Source organism: Phragmites australis, chromosome 3, assembly GCF_958298935.1.
Source record: "Phragmites australis chromosome 3, lpPhrAust1.1, whole genome shotgun sequence".
Lineage (NCBI taxonomy): Eukaryota > Viridiplantae > Streptophyta > Magnoliopsida > Poales > Poaceae > Phragmites > Phragmites australis.
In genome coordinates, this window is record NC_084923.1 from 36,999,280 (window position 1) to 37,017,523 (window position 18,244).

General features: G+C 45.1%; 2 protein-coding genes across 2 annotated transcripts; one reads left to right on the forward strand and one right to left on the reverse strand.

Moving 5' to 3' along the window:
• The first annotated feature begins 3,934 nt into the window (after window positions 1–3,934).
• Window positions 3,935–7,557, forward strand: LOC133912945 (pyruvate dehydrogenase E1 component subunit beta-4, chloroplastic). Its single transcript, XM_062355935.1, has 4 exons — window positions 3,935–4,232; window positions 4,312–4,391; window positions 4,501–4,547; window positions 6,432–7,557. Exons 1-4 carry the CDS (start codon window positions 4,160–4,162, stop codon window positions 7,402–7,404), a joined length of 1,173 nt encoding a protein of 390 aa, XP_062211919.1. The 5' UTR covers window positions 3,935–4,159; the 3' UTR covers window positions 7,405–7,557.
• A 234-nt stretch (window positions 7,558–7,791) lies between these two features.
• Window positions 7,792–15,294, reverse strand: LOC133912943 (uncharacterized). Its single transcript, XM_062355934.1, has 7 exons — window positions 14,809–15,294; window positions 13,409–13,549; window positions 12,848–13,188; window positions 10,332–11,076; window positions 10,150–10,246; window positions 10,021–10,075; window positions 7,792–8,065 (listed from the first exon to the last, which is right to left on the reverse strand). The coding sequence occupies exons 1-7, from the start codon at window positions 15,200–15,202 to the stop codon at window positions 8,003–8,005; spliced, it is 1,836 nt and encodes a 611-aa protein (XP_062211918.1). The 5' UTR covers window positions 15,203–15,294; the 3' UTR covers window positions 7,792–8,002.
• Between the last annotated feature and the right edge of the window lie 2,950 nt (window positions 15,295–18,244).

The following is an 18,244-nucleotide window of genomic DNA, read 5'->3' on the forward strand; positions in this document are numbered from 1 at the left end:
AAAACTGTCAGCACATAGAGAGTTCGGTTGAGGTACATAATGACCTAGATGACTTGAAATCACATATTATGAGCCTTTTACGTGTAAATTAGTAATGTCATACTATTGTCCTAAAAGGTGTGTGGCCACAAGTTATTTCAAACAGTTTGGTCATTGTCTATATGTTGTTCGAGATGAGAAGGAACAACATATGGGCTTTGTACTCATGCAAGACATTGGAGTAGAACTTTGATATGTGGGTGTACGTAAACATAATGCCATGACTGTTGCATGGTGATGCAGTGAGTAATGTGAAAGGATCAGACCAACAGGTGATGCATAAAGAGGATGGAGGGCATGTCGGGGAGAGCAATTCCAGTAGAGATGGAGCTAGAGTGGGCTATTCTGATATAGATGCAGGATGCATGGATGATAAAGCCGGTGGTAGCGGGGATGAAGAAGATGCTGACAATGATGACCCGGTACCAGCGATTCAGTACTTTCGTGGTGCTGGTTTGCTGGATTGTGCCGTCGTTAAATATAACATCTTATCTAACTAGGGATACCATAATAGGGACATCCAGGTCGGACAACAATTTTGTAACAGGGGGAGGTCATTCACTTTATTAGCAATTATGCTGTAATGACAAAAAGGGACCACAAGTATGAGGTCAGGTGTTTCAAACACTCAATTTGTCCTTACTTCGTACGAGCACATAAGCCGAAATACGAGAACTATTTTGTGATCAGTAGACACATCCACATACATGCAACGAAGAGGCTATTAGGAATGTGAGCCACGCCATTGATGCGAGGTTCATAGCCCAACTCATCATCATCCTTGTTGGCACGAACATTTGTTTGTCGCCAAAATGACGACCAAAGGCAGTGGGTCCAAATAAGCATGCGGTGGAGGAGGGAAGCGTACGAACACCGGGAGTACGAGCAACAGCATGAGGAATTAAGACTTAAGTGTCAGGAGGAGGAGCGCATAAAGAATGCAACAGAGGAGCACGCCGCGGCTGAAGCTCGCGAGGATGAGAGGGAAAGGAAGCGGGAGAGGGTCCGTAGTGCTAAGGCTTCGGGTCCCGATGCTCTGAGGAAGGGCAAATATCCCAGGTGCACTCAGTAGAGACCATCGTTTGTAACCCGGTCTATTTTCATTCTCTAAGGTATGTTAGGTATAGCAGCGGCACGCTATTAAGTTAGTCGTTAGGCGTACCGTACATGCTAATATTTGTTGTCGTCATCTCTTTATGGTTAGTGTCTATTTACACACCGACGAAAAAACTCATATCAAATGTAAGGTTTATCAGCGTATGTAATATATATGCCGGGTTATATGATAATTGTTTTTCACAACTATTAATGTTCGATAAATTAGAATTTGTATCATCCCAACGTTAATTCACTACAAAATTACCTTGTAGAATTCTTTCAAACAAGGTTTAATATTAATATGAAATGATAAAAATACATATAAATGGGGCATTACAAAAGCTTAATATTAATATGAGAACCAAGGTTTTGTGCATGTTAAATTATTTTTATTCAAATTGAATTAAGAAGAGAATATCACATAAAATGATAAAATTGCATATAAATAGAGCATTACAAAGAAATTCACTTTTTCACCGAATAACATAGGGTTGAATTTTTTTTATAAATTAGTACATCACATGAGAAGAATATTAGTGAATTTTCTAGATTTTTGAGAATTTATTTGAGGCATTAAATATTACTAGAATTTATAAAAGTTGGCTTATTTGGAGAATTTTAATTAAATATTGGGTTAGGATTTTTGGATCAAACCAATTAAAATGGGTTGCTAGTGATCTCTAATTTTCTCATGAAAACGTTTAGAATTTTTAGACTATTTTTTTACTAAAAAATCATGAATTAAGATTAGCTTCTCGCGCAGCGCACGACACAGGTCGTATCCAGCACCTGAGGTGCCGAATACGGTACTATTCATCATTTTCGGCACTTGAGGTACCGAATACGATACTATTTATCATTTTCGGCACCTGAGATGCCGAATACGGTCGGACCAGTCTTTTTTCGGTGTTTCAGGTTCCAAAATTAACTTTTCGAATTTTGAGTGCTGAATACAGGTGCTAGATTTGCAAATACGCCGGTCTGTTGTCTATTTTGGTAAATACACCGACGTATGTTATCTCCTTTGCATTTTTGCCACTTTAAAATGATAAAATATATAGTCATGTTGTAAGGGTTTATTTTTTATGTGTTATATTATAACCGTAAAAAAAAGGCAATACATCCGCATGTATTTCGATTTTCTCTCATTATCATTCTCTCTTCGGACCAGAGCAAATGCTTACGTTGTTGTATCCGAGCACTCTCTCACCGTCTCACGACTCATTTGCGTTTTTTATGTGCATGTATATATCATAATGATAACCAGTAAGAGCGCTAAGAACATATCCTATAAAGAGTGTTGGTTTTCTCAAACTTTTTCTTCTCATCAGAGGAAAGAGTTCTTTCAGACCTGCCAAATGCAACTTAGTAGCAGTTCATAGCCGTAAGCTACATAGTGGCTTTGATCTGTCATCTCTTAAAGTGCACACCGGTAAACTTATCCAGTCTCAGTGTATCGATAAAACCAGCCATCGTTAAATCAAAGTGTCTACAATAAAGTTTTTAAAATATTAGGAATAATATCACTTTCAAAATTAATTTAATTCCTAATATAGCATAAACAAGAACAGATGAAAAAAATCAATATCAATTATGTTCCGACTAGCTCTGATTAAATTTGACTAGCCTCGAGTAGGATTCGATAAGTCCCAACAAACCTCGACTAGAGTATGTCCTCGATAAGATATTTTACTAGGTACTCGATCAGCAGTACTCGACTAGATGTTCGAGTAGGATTTGCGTACGTACCAGATGGCAGTGTGAGATGCAGACGCCTTTGTGATGTCGATGCACGATGCAGTAGATGATAACAAAGATGAAGTAGTCGATGCAGAGGTCACCGTGATGTCAATCCAATAGGCGATAATAAAGACGAAGTAGTCGAAGTAGATCACGATGATGTAGAGGAAGCAGATCATGAGCAGTCGCGATGAGCGCTTTCCAAAAATCTTATTTACCTTCTCTCGATGCAGGATACCAAGGGCGACGGTTTCGAAGACCTGCTCTCCCGTTCGTCGGTGCATGTCGGTGTAGCAGGATGGAGTAAACTACTTGCGATGGTGCAAAAGAGAGAAATTAGTAATACCCTAATTGCGTGTTTGCAACTCGCGTCTATCTTTTGTACGGCGGCTGTCAGATATATATAGAGGGAGAGTCGCGTGGTTAAAACACATCACAACCGGAGTCGGTTACGCCGCCACGATCAGAGTCTTAACCGACACGATTTTCATATATTTATCCTTTTGTTCACATAACAAAAAGAATGAAACGAAATAATAAAGCTAGAGCTATGTAAGCAACAAACCCGATTTTAACGGACCCTCTGTGAGCGAGCGTGTGCATGCTTTTTCACACATGATAAATAATTGAAGGAGAGAAACTCTTTTAAATTAGCATTCATTCACATCCACTAGCAACGTGGAACTAAAAAACCACACTTCCCTAACATGAGTAGACCTTTAAAATTTATTTTGAATTATACACATATAACAAGCTAAGCTCATATATTCTAACATTTAATTCTCTATTTTCACCTGCTATCATATTCTATTCCTATATTTTTTTCTATTCTTACGTTTTTTTCACTGCTGCGTTCCCAAGAGCCCTAAGCTCCGTTGCAGATGGCGTTGGGTCTCGAGTCTAAAAGCCTCCGTGAGTAGTAGTTTTATATAAATTTAGAGAAGTTCAGTATGTGGTGTTGGCCATAGAATCTGAGGGACTTACAATGTTCCGATTTCCGAATGGAGCCTAATTTCTGATTGAACTATTATGGAGTATTCGACCGTTTAAATTGAATCCTACGGATCACCGGTCTCTCCCCCCGCCTCTTCCCTGTCCTCGTCCCTTCCGCCCCACACACACCTCGTTCTCTCCGCCGCCGCCGCCTCCGTTCATCCACCACCAACGCCTACGCCCCAACGCCCCAACCAAACCCCACCTCCCCTTCTCCTTATAGGAACCCAAACCCCACCGCCACCAACACCGTTTCTCCGCTCCGAGATCCCAAGCACCGACCCTCCCAATGGCAGCCGCATCCTCGCTGCACGCCGCGGCACCGGCCGCCGCCCCCTGCTCCGGCCCCAGATCCACCACGGGTGCGCACTCCCGCGCGCAGGATCCGCGTTGGATCTCCCGATGAGTTTGTGCTTACGCTCTGTGTGCTCTCTGCTGCAGCTTCGAGGAGCGCGCGCGTGGCGACGGCGGTGGCGGCGCGGGCAGGACGCGGCAGGCTTGTGGCACGTGCGGCGGTTGCGGTTGCGTGCCCCTGCGCTGAACTCAGTTTCTTACCTTGCCTGTGGCGCGCGCTGGCCTCTGCTGGTGTACTGAACTACTCTGTTTTGTTGCGTGTGTTTTGTTGTGCAGGCGAAGGCGGATGCGCCCTCGAGCGCGGCAGCCTCCAAGTCCGACGGGTAAAAACTGAATGTAGCAAATTTACCTTGATATACTGATGTGTAACTGTATCCTAAGTTCATTGATGCTTCACGATCCACACAAAACCAGCACTCAGTTTACGTGAGGTGATATGGAATTTTGTAGGTTGTAGTACGCCTTCTCACCTGTGGTGATTGACTGATAGGCAATTGCCATGCACCAGTTTGGACTTGATTCGTAGTCGCCGAGCTGTGTAGTTTTGTGCGTTAGGTGTGGTTACCACGACGTAGTTGTTTTATATGTGAACGTCCCCCCTGACAAAAGAAGCTGCGTCTAATATACGCAGGACAAATGGAGTGATGTTGCACTTGTTTTTATATTTTTGGTCAATCATCTATAACCAACTATTCCTTCTTGTAGATTTTCTATTACTTGTTTCCTCTGCTCCCAGTCCACGTAATCTCTTCTTGAAATTAACCAGTACAAATAACCACACATGTTGATAGGCCCACCTGGGCAATCAGTGGGGTATCGAAGTCGCCAGAGCTAGGCACCGTAGAAAATCATCAGAATGTTCTGTGGAGATCTTAAGTTATTAGTACTTTCCTTTATGCCTTTCCTATGCAAACGGTACAAGATTCTTGCAATAGTCAGAACAGATCGTAATCTACCCATTTAACCATATAATATACTAATTTCTCCAGGATCCAGTAGATCTAGTCATTTAGCATTTACGTGGCAATTAGTTGCTTTCATTCTGCAATACATGATATATGGCTGTTAAATTAGTTCAAAGTTCCCCAGAATCTGTCATACTCTGGAGTCATGTCACCTCTGTGTGAGACATACAGCCCATGGTGATTTGCATGTGGACAATCCTCATTTGGTGGCTACCATGCGTTCTTCATTGGCTGCATCAACAATCCATCTGTTTGAGTGACATGAGGCCTTGGGAGAGGGATACAAGTTCTAGATGGTTAACTTTTGGTATCAAACGTGGCAACCCCTTATTTATGTGGGATCGCCATAGAGCCATTGTCAATGAGTTGGTAGTTGTCTCAGATACGAGTTAACCATCTAGAAGTGGCTTTGCGTGTATCATTACTAGAAGTGAGTTACTCCAGTGTGCATCCTTCATTGTAACAGATGGTGCATTTAGTTGCTAGTGGATGCTGATAGGACTGCCGGTCCCTGCTCAGTTGGTTCTATAGCTTTTGTGGATGTATGGTTAAATTTTTGCTTTGCTTGGTTGTGCTAATGGCAAGGGGGATGGAAAATGGTACAAGCCAAGTTATATCTTTTTTTAGAGAAGGGATTAACCCCTGCTCAGCCAAGTTATAATCTCACTATCTCAGTTGATAACTTTAGGTCTTGCCTTAGGTCGAGGTTAGAACCAGCCCAATCGTTAAGAGTTAAAGCTATACACACTAAATTTTGTGTCAGAAGTCCGTACAAACATTTGTATATTGTTGACTACTGAGTTCCCCAAGTTAGGAGAAAGATTTACCATCTCAGGCCCAAATTTATAGGTGCCAGCCATAGTGAAACTTGTAAGCAGTGGGAGACTGGAGTCCATGGAAGGATTTTTGTGATTTAGTTCTTAACTCGTAGCCTACAGTTTGCTCATTGCATGAAATTATTTAACCTGTTCTGAGATATATCAAAGTACAATACACATTCAGCACACATCAGCATGCAGAGTTAGCAGTATGTTCTAAACCAGAATAATATTTGGCTACCCCGTTCATAATGATGATATCCCCTGCAAATCAAGTTTTTGTCTTTCAATTACATCTATTCATTGAACTGAAAGTATGTAAGTCTGACAGTTCAACTTATTGTTGACTGCATTTGATCTTTGATAAATATGAGTTCTTTTGTGCTCGACTGCAAATTCTTAATTTATCTACCTTTTCTTTCAGTCATGAGGTTTTGCTGTTTGAGGCTCTTCGCGAGGCCTTGATAGAAGAGATGAAAGTGGATCCAACAGTATGTGTGTTTGGTGAGGATGTTGGTCATTATGGTGGTTCTTACAAGGTGACAAAAGGTTTGGCTGAGATGTTTGGAGACCTTCGAGTCCTTGATACCCCTATTGCTGAGAACTCATTTACTGGCATGGGAGTTGGAGCAGCAATGAAAGGGCTGAGGCCTGTTGTTGAAGGCATGAACATGGGCTTCCTTCTCCTTGCTTACAACCAGATCTCAAACAATTGTGGCATGCTTCATTACACTTCTGGCGGACAGTTTAAAATCCCAATTGTGATCCGAGGCCCTGGTGGTGTTGGTCGTCAGCTTGGAGCAGAGCACTCACAGCGGCTGGAGTCATATTTCCAGTCAATCCCTGGCCTGCAAATGGTTGCCTGCTCTACTCCTTACAATGCTAAAGGTCTAATGAAAGCTGCCATCAGGAGTGAGAACCCTGTGGTGCTGTTTGAGCACGTCCTTCTGTACAACTTGAAGGAGAAAATTCCTGACGAGGAATATGTGCTATGCTTGGAGGAGGCTGAGATGGTGCGGCCTGGCGAGCATGTGACTATCCTCACATATTCGCGTATGAGGTACCATGTGATGCAGGCTGCAAAGACGTTAGTGAACATAGGGTACGATCCTGAGGTCATTGACATCAGGTCGTTGAAGCCATTTGATCTGCACACGATTGGCAACTCCATCAAGAAGACCCACCGTGTGCTGATTGTGGAGGAGTGCATGCGCACTGGTGGGATTGGCGCCAGCCTGAGATCGGCCATCATTGACAACTTCTGGGACTACCTTGATGCCCCCATCATGTGCTTGTCCTCACAGGATGTGCCGACGCCATACGCTGCAACCCTGGAGGATGCGACCGTTGTGCAGCCTGCCCAGATCGTGGCTGCTGTCGAGCACATATGCCAATAGGATGACTGTCTTCGCCTTGTCGAGTTATATCGTTGCTGCCAAAAAAAAAGCTTTCTGTTTGTTCATTTTGCCCTGTAGCTAGGCTATATTATGCTGAATGCTATGGTCTGAACATGTCATTACTGGCAGAAAATTCCAGTACATTCAAGGCAAGTCGTATGCTTTGTTTTAGCTTCCCTAGGTCAACAATGTGAAACCTTACGGGGCTAGGGTGAGCTGGCAGGAATGAACTGGTGGTGATGAATTGAGGGTAGCAATGAACTGGTGGTGATGAATTGGGTGAGGTGTTTTAGCAACGACAACTTGGTATGAGCTCAACCCGAGCTCTTCATCAGGAGCTAAGCCATGAACACTTGTGCACAGTTTGGAGGAGTTAGATCGCAGTCATTAGAATTCAGTTCGATTTAAGTTGAATCTTTAAAAAGTTCTTCATGGAGTTAACAAGTCATACAAGTGATCGCAAAACTGGCTGAACCATTTCTAGTAAACAAAACAATTAAGACCAATTAAACAACCTCTGAGGCTGATAGTGCAAAACATCAACACGTCGCAGTTAGGCAGCAATAGTCACCAAAAATGCTATCATACGGCAGTGTGCCTATATCCACAGCTTCTCCTTGCGGTACTCTCTCACAATGACTGGTACACTGGTGGGCGGAAGCTGCAACAGCAAATCAACCTCATCAATTCAATTGACCGGATAACAGACATGCCATATTAAATATTTGTAAACCCCTGAACAAAATTGGCATAAAAAAGGCATAAATGTATAACCGCAGAAGACAATAAATTAGGTCAGGGTAATAGAAGCATATAACAGATTGTAAGGTCAAATCAGTGTGACATGAAAGATTCGATTTTTAAGGAAACAAAGTTGACTATAAAACTAAAGAAGCCCATATATGTGCTATTTAAACAAGCAGACAACAAAATAATGTGCGTGAGGCAAAAGATTCCCAAATTGCAGGAAGAACAAGCGTATAAGGAACATGAGAAGTGTGTAAATATTTGGACTTTGCAGTTGCATTTCCTAATCTTCCCAGCAGATCAGTTCGATGCTAGAAAACACAATCAGTTAACCTTGTCCAAACCTCAAATACTAGTTGGTATGAAAGTTCAGAGGACCCTTTTTCTACTTTAGTTTCCAGCTGCTTCCATGAAATCTGTACAAGTGCCAGAATTGCATGACAGACAACACTGTCACTATGTACAAAGACGTTGGACAGCCTAAATTAATGGTTAATCTAAATGCGACCTATCTATACAGAACTGTGTCTCCCTACCAAGAACCAATTGAAGCAGATCAAACTGTTTACACGGTTGAATTGATTCACTTATAAAACCCATGGCTTCTGTTGTTAACACCTGGAATTCAGTAACTAGATGTCTAGATGCATATATACCAGTTGTTGGGGAAAAGGCCCAGGCCTACAAAGAGACCCACTAGAAAGACAACCCATATTAAGGTTCAATGGCTACCTTGTAATATTTGTAGCCCACCAAGAGTTGGAGAGGAAATTTCACCTCTCCCCCACACCTATATAAAGGACCCAAGGGGTCATGGGTATGGGAGATTCCTCCCACCTCCACTCTCTCTCTTTACCTGGAATGAACCTCTTTGGTACTGTAGCTGGACATCGTTCGAACAGTTGGCACCATCCGTGGGGTTCCGGTTCCAGAGAGCAAGTGAGCCTTTGCCGGGCACCGCGCTTGTAGGCCTTCGAACAAAGAGTATTGCCCTCGCGTGGACCTTCCTCGGGCCTCGTCTCCGCGCGTAAGCCTTTGCCAGGCTTCTGGCAATCGCACATGGGCCTTCGGACACATAGCCTTCACCTGGCGCTTGGGCCTTCGCTGGGCTTTGCCTCCGCGCATAGGCCTTCGGACACACAGCCTTCGCCCAAGAGCATGGGTCTTCGAACTGGAAGGCCTCGTCACCGCTCGTGAGCCTTCGCGGGGTGAGCGGCTCCACGCGGTGGCTTGGGCCTTTGCACAAGGGCTAACCCTTGGCGCCTGGGCTTCGGAATCAGCAGCCTAGGGCTTCGCTCAAGAGCTAACCCTTCGCGCAGGGGCCTTCGGGAGCATTAACGCGCACAGGTCTCGAACCAGCTATATATCCTTCCACGTACTGTATTTTTTGCAAAAGCAGGGGAACCACTATGTCGAAGCGGATGAGCGAGTAGAGCCACAAGCTTAACACACCACCTCCACCAAGGGTTGGAGAGGAAATTTCACCTCTCCCCCACACCTATATGGGTAGGGGAGAATCCTCCCACCTCCACACTCTCTTTGCCTGGAATGAACCTCTTTGGCACTGTAGCTGTACATCGTTCCAACACCAGTGTTACCTAGACACGGACACGGGTGTCGGAATTCGACTTGGATTCAGGTGTCCAATTCGGCAAAGAAAATTTAGACACACGAAATACAACTCGGAATCCGACACAGGTGTCGGAATCCAACTCAGATTCGGGGTCTCCGATTCCGCAAAAAAAATTGAACATGAGTGTCCAGGTAACACTGATATATATGGAAAAAAATGAAAAGATGTTTTCAACATGCATATCCTAAAAATACATTGGAAGACATTATCACGAAAAGCATAAGAAAATATCTTACCATTCCATAATCCGTTATGACCATCGACACATAATCAGAAGGGGTGGCATCGTACCTATCAGATGCACAAATTTATTTGAGTATTACCAGAAGTAAGAAATGGTGAATATATGGAATTTAGAAACATACGCAAGATTTAGCAGTTGGAGATTTGCATTGTCTGCCCAGTTCTTTAGATGGCCCAAATCTGCCTTCCCAGGAACTTTCAAAATGACATCTGGATCACCTGAGTAAGAAAACTCAGGTTACATAGTTCTTATGCATGATCTCAAACATATACTTGCAATGCATAAACAATAAAATATGCATACCGAGCTCATTAGCGCATATAGAATCAAGCTGCACCCTCTCATGAAATTTGTATGCCTCGCAACATACGAGAACAGGGATTCCAAAAGCATGTGCAACCATAGCCACAGATGCTGTCCCAACTCGAGAATAAACTGTTCCATTTGATAATATTGAGGAGGCACCCAAGAAGACTCTTGTAACTTCATGCATGATGTATGAGATGGCATTTATATGTGTATATGTACAGTTGATGCCCTTCGCCACTAATCTGTGCAGTAATCCCTGTCCCTCAAGCTTTGGACGAGAATCTACAATTATAACACGGAACTTCCTCCCAAGTTCATGAGCATAATCCAAAATCATTTCAACAACTGATGATGATCCATATGTCAACAAGACATCATTGTCTCTGACTTTTGAGATGGCATGACTGACAATAGCCTTATCTGCAAGAACTATCTTCTCATTTATAAAACGATCGATATCAGACTGAAGACTGGCTTTGGCTTCAGACTCCAACAATGTATGTGGTAGCTTGGCAATCCTGTTCTTCAAAAACCTAATAGTATTGCCCATGCTAATTGAAAGAGGCCTGCACTCGATAAGAAATGACACATAACTACTTATTTTTGCAGTAAGATCTCTGCTGAGAGTTTTGTTTGGAGGTGTAGTGTAATCTTTTATCGCCTCTCTGAATGCAAGAAGCATTGCAATGCAACGACCATTGCCACCAGATACTTCACCGGACAGATATTGGAGCCCAACCTGAAATGTAGTGAAGCCTAGATGAGTCATTCAGACTCAACCAAAATTGACAATAATCAATTCATCTAATTCTTATTAGCTACTTTCTTTACTTCTCAGAAAAACATCCAAGCAATCAATAATAAAAACTGAATTGGGTTTGCAAGGCTACAGCCTAGTTTGCCTGGCCTAGATGGTATCTTATGACCAGCTTAAAACCCAGTAAACAATAAACAGGCATCACTATACACCGTTAAACATTTGCAACACAATGGCTTAGACAAAGTTGCAGTTGGTAGTGGTAACGGTGAAGTGCTTCAGTGATCTCATGAAACAAATTTGCTAGAATTTGAAAATAAGCATAAAGCAGATGGGCTGTTCGGTCGGGACATGTACTTCTACACTTGAGTGTATCTACACCAAAGTTAGGTTTGGGCAATTGTGCGCTTCAAAAATTCTAAAAAATATGATACATGTAGATCAGGTTAAAATATGTGCACCTGCCGGAAAAACTTGTGAAAAAATGTTCATATGTGCACCATACAAAAAACAACAGATAAAACCTATCTATTATGCAAAGAAGGCCTATCTTGTCTTTTTTGTACAGTGCCACATATGACCATATTTATGCATAGTTATTGTCAGGTGCACATATATTTTGAGTTTAACATGATGTACAATTATGAACTTTTTGAGAGAAAAAAATGGAGTGTATAAGTACACAAACCCAACTTAGGTGTAGATACACCAAAATGTAGAAAATTTGCATTTCAGCTCGGTCAACAAAACACAAATTGAGTGTTGCCTAGTTTCGGTCAGTGGCCAAATAGCTCCAAATTCCTAGGGACATGAAAAGCATGGTAATTCATCCTTTGAAGTAATAAGATAGCAGAAGATTATTTCATGCATGATCTACAATTCATATCCTCACGTATGTAGAGTTCCAAAATTAGTGTTCGCATATTTCAAAACTAACATGTAATGCAACAAAAAGAATGAAACTGGTGAAGAGGGGGATCAACAATAACCAAATGTTATTTTACATATACAACAACAGCAGCAGACGCCTTTGTCCCAAGCAAGTTGGGGTAGGCTAGAGATGAAACCCACAAGATCCAACTAAAAAGATTATGTAAAAACAATAATGATAATAAAGGTACTAGTAATAGTAACGAAATAAAAGTAATAACGGTATAAAGAGACTGATGCATAAGTTATGGTTCTAGTATGTGAATTGCTAACTTCTATACGCTTCTATCTATGGATGTTTCTTTGGGGATATTCCATTTCTTCAAGTCTCTCTTTACAAACTCCTCACATGTCAGGTTTGGTCGATCCCTGTCTCTCCCTAAAATTTTGTGCCGCCTCTCCTTTGAGCTTATACCACTTCGTTCTTGCGATTTTGGCACTCTTGTCCCGTCGAACATGTATGCGAAAGCGAAAGTCCATCACCACAAGCTTATGTTGAGGTACAACACACTCTCCAAGTATCACCTTGCAATCTAAGCAAGCATATCTATCCTCTCTTCTTGCAAGGACAAAATCAATCTGGCTAGAGTGGTGGTCATTACTGAAGGTCACCGGGATTGTCAAATGTTATTTTACATATCTCAAAAAAAATTGTGTCCATTGTGAACAAAATGTTGCATCTTCTTAGCTTCTAACACCTTAGTCCTACTCCAAATGCATGAAGATTTTAGGTGGGCGAATAACAGATCATCAATTAATCCTACTTGAGATCAGGACTACGTGTGCGGATACATATTTGGTAGACTAAATGCATAACAATTACCTTGTACACAGAAGGATGCATTGGTTCAAGTTGAAAGAATTTTGACTCGAGATCAGGAAGCTGAGTGCCATGCACGTACTGAGGCAAATGCCTAAACAGTTCAACTCTGTTTCGAGCTTCTGATTGGTTGACAACCGCACGCTTTTTTGCTTTCTCCACCTTATGTACATCGTCAAATTGCATCCGGGGGTGAGGAACATCCTTCTTTCTTTCTCTTTCTGGAAGACGTTCAGTAACCTTCTTCTCGGAAGCAACTGTACTTGCAGCCTGGGGCAAGTCTTTCTTCTGAGCAGTTTTTGCTGACTTTGCTTGCTTGGACATTGCAGGACCAGCCACAGAACCTGCAAGTGCAAAGTAACGCAGCAGTCATGCTTGGAACATAGAAGCTATGGCTGCAATATAAACGTGCAAGATAATCATAACAAAGTTGAACTTATACATAAGCACATCCTTCATTGCCAAACCCCAGGCCAGGAAACCCAAAAAGAAACAGTCGAAAGGGTTGAGAAGCTTTGTGTGATTCAAGCAGCACTACACAAAAGCTATTAACAAGATACTTACCTGCCTCCTTCGCAGCAGCTTTAGCAGCACGTTGAGCCTCCTGAATTGCACGCCTCTCTGCTTTCGAAGTCTTCTGCTTTTGTGGAATGGAAGCTGGAGTGCCTTCATTCTGTATTTCAGCCAAACTATGCTTGTTTTCTCCTGAAACAAATTTTATGTGCAAATATAAATAAAAGGAACAAAGCAATTTTCTCAGCAAATTTAATAGATATTACGCCAAAATAAACATTAGAAAAATAAACCTATCACCAAGGTCAAAATTTCACCCCCTCTATTATAAAACTGCCTGATTTTCATATCAAACAGGTGCAAATAACACTTTATCCTAAACCACAACAGTTTTCCAATGATGTGGCATCTTACAGTTACATCCCACACTCGGCTTCAATGGCTAGGTCAGCAAATAAAAAAGCACATCTTTCTTCTTCACTTGCTCCCTCCACTCTGTCTCTCTTCTTTGCATACCCAAGACCTGCTTGGGTCAGGCTTGCTGTCAACCACCAGCTCAACACTGCTACGCCTCCACGCTTGAGAGAGAGAGAGAGAAGGGGGGGGGGGGGGGAGGGAGAAGTGTGGGATGTTTTTTTAATCCATTTTGACATATCCTGGAGATTCAGAGTGAAAGAGTGACAGGTGACAGTGCAGCCAGCAACGTCAAATTAAAAACAGCTTCAATAGGTACAGTGGTACTGATATTTGGATGGTGTAAAATAAACAGTGTGGAGTTAAGGATGGATGGACTTGTTCCTATCAACGTATTATATCCAGCTATTTTTCCCTGTTGCCAAGAAAGTTTATTCTTAGCAAACAAAGTGGTTTTCTAATTTCCTTCCAACAGCAGAGGCTACGTAACAACAGAAAGATGAAGAGAAGAAGAAAGTGGTCTTCTAAGTTCCTCCTGATTCAGAGGATATGCAAGACTAGAAAGATGAGAAGAACAAAAAATGGTCATGCATCTTCCTGTTGATATTCCTCCTTGAAATATTTTTTCAAAAGTATGTCAAGTATTGACGTCTGTAATAAGACTATATCTGAAAGCTAAACAGAGTATTTATGTGAACATTAATGGCAGTTCATCAAACATTGTACACATTGTAGAGTTGAAAACAATAAACGGAGAGCACGCAATTTCACTGAACTTTTTTAAGTTACGTTACGTGCTTGATTAGCTTCAAGCACTGGTGACTTGGTCATGCAAGTTCCTGTTGATAAGGTAAATGACAAGCTCCTCTAATTTTTCAGAAAAAAAGAAGAAATCATGATATCAGAAACTGTTCCTCCTTTTTGCCAAGTTATCCAATTTTTCCCCAAAGTACGTTTGATACCAGGACCGCTGTCTCACTCCATGGTAATGGCAATCGCATCAGTTCATAACCGGATAAACGAAGGCAGAAAATTACCTAGCTCCGCGGCAGAAGGCGCGCGGGACCACGCGTCGTCGTCACCAATCCCAGACGCGGCGTCGAAGCGGGTGGACGAAGTCACCGGCGCCGAGGTGGCGAGGACGAAGTCGGCCGCCGCAGGGGAGGGTGAGCCCGGGGCGAGGTGATCGGCGTGGCGCGGGGGAGGGATCATGACGGGGGAGAGCCGGCCCGGGGAGAGGTCGGACGCCGGCGGCGACACCGCGGTCGCGCCCGCCGGCGGCGGAGCCGCAGCAGAAGCAGCGGCGTAGGGGCCGGCGGCGGCGGCAGGGGGCTCGGAGGGGGCCGAGGCGTCCGGGGTGAAGAAGCCGACCTGGCGGATCTTGGGCTCCACGCCGCTCGACGAGGAGCGCGACGGCCGGCGTAGATCCATCGCCGCGGCGCGAGGGTTTGGTTGGGGTTTGGGCACGCGAGACAAAAGTGAGAGGCGGAGGCGGACGAGCGAGCTAGCGATCGGGTGGCAATCGGCCGGGCACCAGGTTAAAAAAAAAAATCACATAACCGATCTTCTGATCCGATTCGGTTTCAGAAACCGAATAATAATCAAATTTAAATTTAAAAAATTTTAAAAAAATATTAAAAAAACTAGACACAATTCTAAGATCTTCTGATAAAAAAATTCAAAAAATAATATCATTAGCATTATATTCTATAGGGAGGAAGTTTGAAAAAATAAAAAAATTAAAACTTGCGGCTCAATTATTAACTCATGTTAAGGAAAAATTTAACATGCAAACACATATTTTTCTTGTGTAAAACGTATCTTAAAATGATCTTTAAAATTAATTTCACTTTATTTAGAGTTTTATTAATTTCTCTATGATTTTTACAAAGTTCACAAACATAAAGTGAATATGTTAAGAAACAGTATTGTAATTAACTTTTTCATGTCTACTATTATTTTTTCTACGTAAATCATAGTATAAATAAACTAATAAAAGTGGTTTCACTAATTTTTGAGGTATGATGGGTCAGTTATGAATTAATCTAGTCGCAACATATTTACACAATCATGTATGTTACAATAGCTAATTTGTCGGTGTATTTAGAACCAGGGGTCCCTAAGTCCCGAGGCCAAACCGGCCGCCCACCACATATCACCACCCTGCAAGGTAAAAGCAGAGACTCGGGAGAGGGTGCTCGGGGCTGCACGTGGCAGCCCGCGAGGACTCGGTGCCCCGAAGGTCTCACTCAAGTACTCGGGAGAGGGTGCTCGGGGCTGCGCGTGGCAGCCCCCGAGGACTCGGTGCCCCGAAGGTCCCTCTAAAGTGCTCGGGAGAGGGTGCTCGGGGCTGCACGTGGCAGCCCGCGAGGACTCGGTGCCCCGAAGGTCTCACTGAAGTCCTCGGGAGAGAGTGCTCGGGGCTGCACGTGGCAGCCCCCGAGGACCCGGTGCCCCGAAGGTCCCCCCAAGATGCTCGGGAGATAGTGCTCGGGGCTGCACGTGGCAGCCCCCGGGGACTCGGTCCCCAGAAGGTTCGCGCAAGATCGTTCAAAGACTCAAAGGGCCCCGTCGCCAGAGTGTCATCCAGTCAAGGGCCCGATGCCGCATTTAATAGGCGCGCGTGGCCTGGCATTCTGACATCCTGACATTCTCGGCTGCCCACGCCCCAGTGTCAGACCCGGCCATGCCCAGGCTGGGGGGCGTGGGTTCATTAAATGCACGGGTCCCGTCCCGTTTCCACTTGCGCACCTCGGGATAACGTTACCAGAATCGAAGCACTCGGCCTGCCACCCTGCCCTGGCAGGAGAACAAGACAGAGTGGGCGCACCGGGCACCTCTGAGGCTGTCCGGTGGGCCTTTCTTTTATGGCACCCCGATGCTTCCACAGCGGCTAGTGGTCGAATGCGCGCCGCCTTCCTCCACCGCCCCTGTCACTTCGCCAAAATGAGATGATTAGGCCTTTCTCCGTGGCACCTGGGCATTGGCATCCCCTCTTTCCCATTCAGGATATGTCGAGGTCGGCGCATCTATAAAAGGAAAGGAAGGAGGACGCTAGAGAGAGACGAACGACGGATAGACGAAGACAGAAAAAGAGAACAAGGAAAGAACAGCCCCGATCGCAAGACGATCAAGAGACCAGCTAGCTAGAACATAAGAGCCTTCGACTCTTTTGTAAAAGAGTTCTCCTTCGAGAACCAGAGATAACACTCACACAGGAGTAGGGTGTTACGCCTCCGCGCGGCCCGAACCTGTCCAAAAACCCGGTGTCCCCGCAAGCCATCGCATTTATTTCCTTTTCCGCTCATTTCCCGTGCAAACTTTTCTAGGATCATCCCCCCGGCCGAATCTCTAAAAAGGGGTCTCTCGGGATCCCTGCGACAGGAGTTCACCCTCCGACAGCTGGCGCGCCAGGTAGGGGGGAATATCCCTAGATTGTTTGTTTCCCTTTTTTCTCCACAGGAAAAGATGGCCGGTGGGCATCGTCTCCAGTGTTCCGGCTCCACTTCCAGTAACGGAACGCCGCCCCACGGCCAAGAGGTTTTTCCCGCCCAAGGGGATCAGGGCGCTGGGCCCATCAGCGCCGCCGCTGCCGGCGTGCTCTCTGACCCCCAGCAGATGGTCAGGGCCCCGGCCGCTAGGCCCGCCTCTGGATCACGTCGGGCGCCGCCCCGGCGCAGGCTCGCTTTTAGTGAGGCCAGCCCAGGGAGCGCCTTGCTTGCAGCGCAAGCCCTCCTCAGGCACCCTCCCATTCAGGCCACGCCAAACACTCCGGAAGGCCGGTGGATGCAAGACATCGCCGCGTTGGTCGGCACCGCTCGCCGCCAGGTGCAGGTCGAGAGTCCTCGCGCCACTTTTCAGCGCGGTGCCGCCAGAGTCGGCTCCTCAGCGGGCAACACCCGCACGGGCCGTGGGGTCTCCAGGCGGAGCGTCATCCCCCAGGACGTGTCGGAGGCCCGGGACCTCCGCTTGCGCCTCGACGAGCGCAGGGGCCACGAAGATGCCCGGGTCACTCTCGAGCGTCAGCGGGAGACCCGGCAGGGGGTTGGGGCAGAGGACCAGGCTTCCTCTCTCCCGGCCCACGACCAGCGAGGATCCCCGGCTCGCCGTTCCTCTCCACCAAGAACCCCCGCTCGTGCTGCGAGGTACGGCACCGGTTGCCGCGCCTTCACTGCCGAGCTCCGCCGGGTGAGGTGGCCTTCCAAGTTCCGCCCCGAGCTGCCAGAGAAGTACGACGGGTCCATCGACCCCGTCGAGTTCCTCCAGATCTACACGACGGCCGTCCAAGCGGCCGGAGGCAGCGAAAAGGTGATGGTAAATTACTTTCATGTTGCCTTGAGGGGTTCCGCCCGCTCCTGGCTTATGAACTTACCCCCAGGATCTATCAGCTCCTGGGACGACTTGTGCCACCAATTTGTGGCCAACTTTCAGGGTACGTTCGCGCGTCCCGGGCTGGAGTGCGACCTCCACGCC